Genomic DNA, 11,364 nt, shown 5'->3' with positions numbered 1-11,364 from the left:
TTCTGACCAGGTGAAATAAACTCCTTATGCATAATTCCACGAATGTCGAAAAAAAAAATCAGCATCAACCCGATGCTGCTGCGAACTTGTCGAGCTTTTTTCGGCCTTGGAGAGGATGGTCTTCCATTGTGATGATTATTGCTTCGTTTCCGGATCATAACCATAGATTCAAGATTCATCACCTGTAATGATTCTGGATAAGGAGTTTGAACACTCTCGAACTCTTTGTTCCAGCCCAGTGGACATCTGAATCCTGAGGTTTTATAGTCGATGCTGAGAAGGCGAGGGACAAATTTCGCTGCGAGGGACAAGTCTCATGTTCAGTACATCGGATAGAATTTGTTGACATGTACTGTACGACAGTCAAAGTTTTACAAACAACATGAATTGTCTGCCTTCTGTTTTCGCGGATCACCACGCAGTTTATGATCGTTTCCGGTGTTGTGCATGTTGATGGTTGACCAGAATGTTTGTCATCCGTCACACATTCACGGCCTTCTTTGGAACGCTCGAACAACTCAAATGTTCTTGCTTGATTCAGTGCACTCTCGCCAAATGCCTCTTTCAGCATGCGGTGTTTCGGCTGTAGTTTTCTTCAACTGGACACAGAACTTGATGCAAATCCGTTGCTCCATAACGTCAGCCATTTGACAAATCGTTGCAGCACTGAAACACGTCCTGACACGCACAACTACAACTCACAACTGAATGCTCCAAACATGACGCAACTTGATGGTGCAGTAGCTAATACATGTACCTCGAGTCATCTAGTGGCAGAATGTCGTACTGCTACTGGTTTGTTCGGTGTAAAAAAAACTCGAATATTTTAGGTAGCACCTCGTATTACCCCTCCTGAACCCCCAAATTTCCATACTTTATAATAACAGCGACGAGAGTATATCGTATTGAACGTAAATTATTTGGTATATGTAATACAGAGTATAACGACTAATTAAGTTCAATGATCACTTCTTATAATAATTCAGATTTTGCATTTCTTTGCTGATAATACATTTAAAAACGTAGTATGCCAAGTTTTCAAAAAAAAAAAAAAAAAAAGCGTAAAAAACAAAAGAAAGTTACAGAAAGATACATTTTATTGACGTTTTCTCAGGATAAAAATAAGTACACAAAAACTCCACTGAAGATTAAAGACTATGAAATGACCAAACAGAAAATGAGGAACATGGAAGCTACGTTGCAAATTTTCCTGTTGTGATTTATCACTAATCGAAAACAAATGCCAGTTTTCGTTAATTCTTAATAGATTTTTTAAAAAAAATCTCTTTTTCAAGTCTCTGTTTTCAATTGGAGTCTCATGGATTTTTAAATGAAACTTCTGAATAATTGTTGTTGACCACTGAAATAAAAAAAAGTTCGTATTCCTGCTTTCGCTTTCATATGTACCCAACCATTCGAATCACACACGCATGCAAATCACATGAGTAAACGCTGTAAACAACAAGAGACTAGTCCTTCGATAAATATATATATTACAAATCACCTGGGGACAATATTTTCACACTCAACCGTTATAGAAAACAACTCCATTTTCCATTTCGAAACATTGAAACAAAAATAATACAAAAAAACTCAAAAGCTAGAACAGAACCTGATTTTATTTATTTATTTTTTAAATGGGTAACTCTAAATGTAATTGCCACTACACACACACTCAAAAGTATAGTTTCTAATAATAATAATAATCATAATAATTTATTACGCAATTCAAGTCTCAATATTCGTCACACAACATTTCCATAAGTATTATACGATTTTTGTTTTATTAATACCTCAGTCTTTTCTTAAACCAGTTGTATACTTAATACTTTTTTTATTTTAGGACAAAAAAGGATGTTAAACCTCATCGTTAGGAATGAGATTCTGGCACATTTGCAGTCTCTCTATTACACTGGCCCACCATTCAACTGAATTTGAAAGTCGGAACGAATGGTCATTGCATTTGCATTATTTTATTTACGGCGACGCGAAATTCTTAATTTACAGTAACTCCCCAAAGACATTTCGCAGCGTTACGAGTCTCCGGACATTGACAAACCAAGCGTATTCACTACAAGAAAACATGGGATTTTTAAATCAGAAATATTGCATCATTTATAAGGTTAACTGAACGAATTCTGATGGAACTTCTTTCTTTTGACATATGAGAAATAATACATTTCGTTATTACGAAAATATACTTCTTTGAATGGATGAACTATGATCTACTTCCGAAAATAATTGGTTTCTTACGGAAGTTACAACTTTTATTGTCTTGACCTGAAAAAGTAGTGAAAGGATTTTTTTTTTTTTTTAATTCTAACAGCAACGCTCAAGGTCTATGAGTTCATTAGTTAGTAGCCATATTGTTTCAACTCGTGAACATAATTTTTGGAACCCTGGACTTCGACAACACAATTAAATTGCAAATTGCTCAGTAATCCTTTTCAACATTTTTTTTAAAAAAGGACTCCATGTTTTCTTATGTGAATCATTTGTTGGTCTTCAAAAGGACTGGAAACTCCTTAAAGACCTCTCACCATTAATCGTCAGTTGTTTCGAGAAAAGACAGAAAGGAAAATATGCAGTGTACAATGTCTTGTGTTGGCAATGACTATGAAATTAACCACTAATCTACTATTGCTAAAGAACACCATTAAAACTGACTACTAAACTTCCCAGTACTTAAGAAAATCCGCAGGTAAACTGCTCTTAAAAAGAGTTCGTAGTTGTTGCTTATTGCTGATAAAATTTCGTTGGCTAACTCAATTATGTGTTGACTGACTAGTGGATAAGTTATTCTGTTGTTATTCTTTTAAGTACTGCAAAATTCAGCAGTCAAATTTATACATTCTTAAGCATCAGTACGTTTTAAGTGGTAAACCAGTATCAAGTGACAAGTTACAACACACGTGGAAATCATATTTATGTTCCTTAATATGTAACCAGAAGCAGAAAACAATGATAGACCAGTTTCAAACTCTCTCTCCAAACTTAATCTCACGCCTCTTTTCGTTCACATGCAGACACAGAAAAAAAAACAGTTGTTTTGATCTCTGTTTACACACAAGCAATATTACGAATTTGAAAGAAAAAAAAAATCCACTTACGTCAGTATAAAACGCTGAAAATTGAAACATGAACTGCTCGCAAATGCTCTCACTCATACGAACACATCTCCCCCTCCCCTGCATTATTTGTTTCCACAAATACAATAATCTACCAGAAAGCCCAACAATCAGGATTTTAAATCGTTTAAATGCAACACAAAAGTGAATGAAAAATGGCTTGCTTTCATCAAATTTTTCGGTTTGTAAATGAGAAGCTTATCGAACATTGAGCATCTCCATTCGCACGTTATTTTCGGTAAAATATCCTTCCCAATGAAAACGCTTCTTAGGAACACTGAAGTTATTATATTATTAATTAGTGCAAGAGGCGCCGAAATAACACGATCTCAACGAACTGGTGTCTTTCCACCAATCACTGCCAGATGAAGGTCTCATTTATCTTAGGCACTGTTTTTCTCCTGTGTCATATATATATTCTGAAAATTGGGTGTGAATGGAGATGTTCACTATTGAAAGTAAGGTCTTCTAATTTACCTTTTTGAAATCTGCACACGTATGAAGTACTACTTGCAGCTGGGAATCCTTACGCCCTCTGTATTCTAAGCGCAATGGAACTTTTGTAACCAAAGAACTGTTTTGTATTTGTTTCTTTAATTGTCCACGATGAAAAATATTACAATTACATACGGAAATCTGCATTTTCAAAGAGCCAATTACAACTTACATGTGTCGACGCTTATCTAGATGTTAATGCAAGAACTTTCTCACAATTTTTCTACATATGTTTTAATATTCTCCCTTGGATTCAGAAGATATTATGAAATTTTACGTTTTAATATCACATTATACTATGAACTTAGTTTAATTTTAACATAAACGGAATGCTTTTGTCGGCCTCAACGATGTTAATAATAAAGGCGAAAGCTGCAAGTAGTGACGAAGTAGAAAAAAGTATATTTGAAAATTTCCAATTTATTTGCCAGCTATTTCTTACTAGTCCTGTAAAACAAAATCTCCTGAACCACGAGTATCAAACAAACATTTTGTGTGTCGAGGGCAGGAATTTTTGAGAGAAAATTAACATAGATCCTAACTATATAATAAATTTTTTTATAAATGTATAAACCTGTTGAGCTTAGTAGACCAGTAAACACCACCACTGATAGGAAAGAAAGATAATACTTTTCCTCCTTGTTTAATAGAAATAAACTATTGGTTTTTTACATGCAAAATGCTGCAGGTCATGATATCAAAATCAAATTTTAAAACATGAGTTTATATAAATGTTATGATGCATGAGACAAGATGAGATGATAACATGACAATGTCTACAAATAAACGAAAAAAAAATTAAAAAAAAAAAAAGAATGAACAAACGAATATAAACTCTACTTATGAGGAAACTACACACAACACGAGAATTTAAACATCACAGTTGCTTAGAGTAGCTAACTGTAAAGACATCTTACTTAAATCTCTTGAAACGGTTACATCGACATTTACAAATATTCTAACAGTGGATTAGACGGTACCTCAAGTTATGAATTATGAACAACATTCAAGTATTGTAAAAATCTTGCTTAATTCTACCAATGGGAACAGGGTAGGAGACCTCACAAGAATTAATAATCATAATAATAATAAAAAAAAGCTGCCAAATACACAAATTGGCATCGCAACTGGTTTCCTCTGATGCCGTCGCTAACGGAAAATAATTCTGGTAACACTGCTACGAGTTTTTTTTTTCTTATTATTTAAATTGAGACACAAGACACTAAAGCAAGACAGGGAAATAATGTCCATGTACGCCACTAGAATGCTTCCGTCCCCTTTCTCTTCTGAATAAGAAAGGCTTCAACACACGCACACACACACAAAGGATCGGGGAAGAAAGAAACGGGGAACTAATCTTATTATTCTGGGGTGCACTCCTCTTTCCCTTGTCCCTGCTGTTAATCGATGAAGTGGTTCTTCAGGTACTTCATCATGCCAAATGTGCGGAAGCGCTTGACACCTGCAACACAAACATATTATATTATACTGGATAGTTCGAAGCGAAGAAAGAAAAAAAAACATATTTCCAACACTTATCTCCATGTTCCCTGAGAAAAGATATTTTAAAACTGCCATCTGCAATACCCTTCAAAGACAAATCGCTCTTATGGCAAAATTGGTATGTTTCTATTTCTTCTCACATTTTTGAAGAACTGAAATGAAATCTTATGTCCTGTAGCCTAAGAACAGACATGAATGATTATGGAAGAACTGATAGGGAGAAAATGAACGGTCCCCCGAAAATTCACGTGCACGATGTTGGCCTAAACTCATGGTCGGGGATTGAACCAGGGATCCCTTGTCCTAGAGAATAGCGTTCTACCACTGAGCCACCGTACCTCCGTTTTTCATACTTGTCAGAAGAATGATTTATATTTGAAATGTAAATGCAAATGATGATTTTACTTAAGGAACATGAAAATGTTTCTCACATTTTTTAACTTAAGAAGAAGGAAAAAAGATTTGATTACAATACAACAGCGCATTTGATTATTGTGGTTTTCTGTGTCGAGTACGCCAACAATCTTTCATAAAAGTCCTTTTCAAGTGGTTGATATGCTAGAAGCAGTGATACAAACAGTAAAATCCCAGGGATAGAAGCAAAGGGACGTAAAAGGAAAGAAATGTTAGCACTTACCAGAGTGGGCTGCACCTTTTAAGACCACTGTTTTGCCAACGTGACATTTCAGTATATGAATACGGCGGATACATAGTTTGTAGATGTAAGTACTAAACTGTAATATGAAATTTCTCGGTATTCTTGCGACGTAGAAGGTGTCAGTAAAGTTCTCGTAGTCTTAGGTTTGAATATCACAGAGAACGATGTCAGGGGAATTTTAATTGTTACTGCTGTCACAGATATCACTGTCTGGTGCCCGCTTTCACGCAAAAATGAGACATTATTCCATTTACTCATCATCTGGTGCTTAATTTCTTTAATGAAAATTTTCCATGCGATTGTGCATGTTTCTCCAACATAACCATTCAAATTAAAATGGCCCCCACGAAGCCCGAACTCTACACCACCAGATAACACATTGTGGGGAATAATTAAGTCACATGACTATCATGCCGGTCAGGACACAAAGAATTACACGAAAGTGTGGAGAAAACGTTTCGAACAACAAAGTCTGATTCTCTGCAGCATGTCAAGACATGGAAACCCATACATCTGTATGTATAGCACGATGGAGCACACACAGATCCACTGGATACATAGTTCGTCTACAAAAGTACTCAACTATAGTTATGTACTAAATAAACAAAGTACACTGACACCTAGGGGTATGGCAGATTTCTCGGACACCCTGTAGTACGCCCGAGACGCCAATTACGTTACAGAACATCCAGCTGGAAATGACTGCTCTAAAACAAGAAACAATGATGAAGAATTTATACAATTACTGGCTTCGACGAACTCGATCCAGAAGATGTTAGCAAGTAATTTATTTTTCAAACTCAGTTTATCACGCGCACCGTCAATTATACTTGCACCAAAGGGAGGGGATTTTTGAATTCCATTTATACGAGAGAGGTAGATAGATCAGCTCTAGTGTTGCCAAGTCATGTATGTGTTACCTCAAAAAACCGGAGTATACTTGAAGAGTCATAACCAAAGATCACTCAGCAACAGCTTATACTTCCCTGCTATCCCGCCTTTCAAACAGACGAACTTCAAGGAAATAAAAATTTTAGACGGCACAGTTACACGTTAGTACTATTTACATTTATACTGGGCTACTACTATTAACTACCAATATTCAATTCAAAGTAAAACTTACCGAAAACTGTCATCAATTCATCATCACAAATGGCGAATTGTTTATTTTTGGGATCCTGAAAGAGAGAAATTACTATTACACACAAGCAAAATCAAATTTCAGTTGGCATCTTACAAAAGGAGATATTAAAACGTTCAAAAAATAGGTTTTAACAGCTAATTCTAATATCTCTCGTTCCATGTTTCACAAGTGGACGCATCACATTTATAATTTTTTAAAATGCAGTATGTTTCAGAGCGACTAAAAAATATCAGTCACTTCAATGCCCCTGAGCTTTTGCTACAAATGTTGACATTTATGTTTGCGCCTTTTCTTCTGTTTGTGTATGTGTACGTTAGGAATAGATATAGATGTGGCAACGTATGAAGCAGAATGCAGATATTTCAGCATATGTGAACGATATATTTGAAAGTACGTTATTCAAGTTTTTCCGAGGCAAAGCGAAAAAGCACACAATGAAAACTACTACACGCTTTTCCAGTTCTATCACTGGTCAACTCCTGTGCCACGAGAAAGCAATCTCCCAAGAAACGACAGCGTAAAATGACAGGTTGACCAGAAATATTTGCACATTTGGGATGAATATACTTTATAAGTTGCTATTTATTTTATTGGTTCTATTCTTACACACACATTTGACATTTTTCATGACTGTATGGTAAAAGTTTGAAAGAATTAACTGCTTGATGACTTAATCCAGGGCCGGCTCAAGGCTACAGCAAAAGTCCGAAAAGTTACATTTCTGTAATTGATCTTACGGTGTAGTGTGGTATCTTAACTATATGTGATGTGAATCAACAAAAAAAGAACATTTTTTCAGAACGTAAAAAACTGGTCTACGGGCCTAAAAAATGCCTCACGGAAACTATAAATATCTTCTGCTTACAAAATACTACAATATAATGATTAATTTCTCAGGTAGTGCGCTGACAATATATTAATTATTTACCTTGCAGATGATACTGTTCTTATTACAGAAACTGAATCGAAAATTACGAGGAAGGATCAGAAACTTAGGTTACAAGGCCGATATTTCTGGAATTTCTTCTATTATAGAGGAATGAGGAGTGTGCGATAATTGCAATACATGGAGTAGGCAACTGTACAAAGTTTCAGTCCCCGTCACGTACTGCGTTAGTTGTAGGTAAACACGAATGGCGACTCGATTGGGATTTCGCGAAGAAGTCCGCTCATTTATTCGATTTCTGTGGGCAAAACATGTAGCTGCGGATGAAATTCATCGATAACTGGTAGATGCTTACGGAGAGACTGTAATATCTCGTCAGCATGTCGCAGAATGGTGTCGAAAGTTTGCGGACGGCAGAGAAAAGTCACCGACGAGAACAGTGGGTGACCCAGTAGTTTCGCTGGGGACATCATCGACTACCCTCCCTACTGCCCGGACCTTGCTCCAAGCAACTGTGGCCTGTACCCACACTTCAAGGAGTACGTAGCAGGCCGTCGCTTTTCTTCAGACGAGGAAGTGAAACACTACGTACCAACGTGGCTGAACACACAAGGACATAATTTTTATTAGGAGGAAATCTTCAAACTCATCCCACGATGCGACAAGTGCCTCAACCGATATGAGACGTCGTCGAAAAATAACCTAATGTACGTACTATCTGTTGGCTGTATTAGTTGTATGAAATAATATATACACGTTTCACTGCAGGCTTTGTAACCTTACTTTCTGATCACCCCTCGTACCGCGACTTGAGAAAAACCTGAATAAGATGTACATGGAATAAAATCAATATTGAAACGTCGAAAGGAATGGTAAGTGGAATATAACAACTACGCCAGTTGATGAGGAGAAAGAAGAACAGGTGAATAGTTTCCAGTGTGTAGGTAGCATCATTAGTAAAAAATATAAGAATCGAAAATGGCGGAAAAAGTCTTTTAGGAAGGAAAAACAACGTATTTTGTGGTTCAATAAATAAAAGAGTTGTGAAAAAGGTTCATCAAACGTTTAATGTGGAGTGTTGTACAATATCAGCAGAAACAAGGGCATTTCGACACTTGGTTCTATAATAATAATAAAAAAAAAAAAAATAAAATAAAATAAAATAAAATAAAAAACATTTAGTGCACTGTGTTGGGAATTAGTAGTTAACTATTTCACGAATTAATTATCACTGAAAAGTATTCTGTTTTTCTGTCTACACTGCCTGTGAATTATGTCTGTTGTTTGTGTCTCCCTACACTGTTATGTGCCTCGTTCTAAAAAAAATATCAGGCTCTGAAGTAATAAAATATTACGAGTCACTCACACTTTGTCCTGAGGCTACGGAGCTCACGCTTACATAGTGTGAGTGACTCGGCTTATGAATAAAAGGTTGGTTTACAGGAAACTGATTATACTTCCGTAGTGTTAATTATTGTATCCATAAAACTATGGTTCGTTCTCAGTTACGAGTTTAATTACCACCTACCCATTATGCATCTTAATGTAAATTTACAAGAAAGAATGAGAAAGTACAACGAATAGTGGGGGGGGGGGGGAGTATTGATCGAATAAGATCGATAACACACATTAATACTGTCCTCGGAGTATTCCTGTGGAGATTAAAAATTCTTCAAAAGATTATCGATATTTCGATTGCTTTTCTTCCAGATGGTTTAAAGCTTAAAACCGTGATACATAGTTGGCTAATCACATACTTAGCCAAAGTACTTTGGTGGTAATATCGTACTTAGTATTCTTATAACTGATTAGCTAAACAGTCGTCCTTCGCACTCGAAGAGTAATAAGTTTATGGAAAGGTTTGAACACCTACCTCCTTTAGGGCACGCATTTCAATGAACACATAATGACAAAAATCAGTAATGCCCTTCCCTTCCTGCCCCATTGACGATGGGTACTGAACTTGCACTTAAATAGCATGGGGTGCTATTCATCTCAGCGACCCAGAAAACTAGGACTGGGTACTAATATAGGTTTTCTATTATTTTTACTTCACGCCGTCCCCCTTCCTTATTCTTCGTCCCTATGCCGAAAATTATCAATGTACTGTAATATCGTTAAGATTCTTGGGAGGCCTAAGGTTGCAAACCACGTCAAGTATCACCTTAATTGGTTCGGTAATTATTGAGTGATGAGCTAACATAGTCGAACTCACAATCGCTTTTACATATACAGATTTATCCACTAAAGTACCAATCTAAATATGTAATTAGCCAGCTACGTAACAAGATTTACGCATAAAACGACCCAGAAGAAAAGCAATTAACAAATTTGACTGAAATATCGATGATCTTTTGAAAAAAATTTAAACTTCACAAGAATAGCTTCCAGGTCAATGTTGTGGTAATAAAAAACAACAATGTTGGATATAATTAAAGAGGAACAGATACTGCTACAATATTGAGGAGAAAAAAAAAAAAAAAAAACTAGTCGGCAGGACTGATACAAAGACTGGTTGAGTAAAGAAAAACTGAAAACATTACAGGTAATTCTAATAAGACGAGAACAGTATTTACGAAGGCTTCTAAATTTGCGACAGTGAGACTTGACAATAATGGCAGAATACTTACTGATTGGTTTATACTTCTGTGTTTGCTGCGGAAAGATGTTAAATCCAAAATCTTAAGAAAAACTGTTGTGTTTGCTCTCTGGTTCACATATCCCCAAGTTTCACTGCTGCACAACTAGGTTCAGGAGTGGAATTAGACTCAACTCTCTGTACCCTGCAGCAACTCTTATTTTCTTAACGTCCCTAGAATAACTCATTTTAGCCCATTTTAACCCCTTTACGCAGCAAACACATGTTTGTGCCTTTTGTCAGTAGCAAGAGGCTATACAAGACAAGACGCACCGTTTAAGGTGGAATCTGAGGCACTATACTGTGTTCGATGCTCTACTACCGAGACCTCATGTACCAAAAGCACGCACAACAGCCATTAGATGAGAGCGGAGGGCGGCAGAATACTTATGAAAACGATTATTTCAATATATATATTACGCAAATACTGCAGATGATATTAAGGTTAAAAAATACTGCTTACTAAGTTTCAAACTAATGCTACTTACATAGAGATTTCTCTCTTTGATGATGGTCCAGATTTTCTTGACCACTTCATGGCGAGGCATGCTATCTGCTCCTACAACGGCAGCCAACTCAGAACTCAAAGTTAATGCACGTGTGTAGCCTGTGCCATCTCGCTTTCCTCCGCGCTTGGCCTGCAAACAAAATCATTTATAGAGGATATAATGACATGATGTAAAAGCTTTAACAACTGTATCTTATTACAAACATTACACAACAAATCTTTACCATATGTACGTTTTGAAGTGGAAATATATTATACTAGGAAATTCATTAATACACATTTGACTGAACTAACATTTTACGAAAGGAAACCAAGATGTCATTGTTATAAATAAAAAGGAAAAGAACAGAATTTGAATTACCTAAGACCATTCTTTTAATTTACAGAATTTGCCTTTCCTATCC

General features: G+C 36.1%; 1 protein-coding gene across 1 annotated transcript in view; it reads right to left on the bottom strand.

Moving 5' to 3' along the window:
- Window positions 1-1,079: 1,079 nt before the first annotated feature.
- Window positions 1,080-11,364, bottom strand: part of Non2 (upstream activation factor subunit spp27 homolog Non2) — a 28,587-nt gene continuing 18,302 nt past the window's right edge. Inside the window, exons 5-7 of the mRNA XM_081734619.1 lie at window positions 10,941-11,090; window positions 6,908-6,962; window positions 1,080-5,085 (exon numbers count right to left, since the gene is read on the bottom strand). Coding sequence (XP_081590745.1) covers window positions 5,024-5,085; window positions 6,908-6,962; window positions 10,941-11,090 — 267 coding nt within the window. The 3' untranslated portion in view covers window positions 1,080-5,023. The remainder of the gene's footprint in view (window positions 5,086-6,907; window positions 6,963-10,940; window positions 11,091-11,364) is intronic.

Source organism: Thermobia domestica, chromosome 12 (genome assembly GCF_964235325.1).
Source record: "Thermobia domestica chromosome 12, izTheDome1.hap1.1, whole genome shotgun sequence".
In the NCBI taxonomy this organism is placed as follows: Eukaryota; Metazoa; Arthropoda; class Insecta; order Zygentoma; family Lepismatidae; genus Thermobia; species Thermobia domestica.
This window is presented reverse-complemented; position numbering and strand designations above follow the sequence as displayed.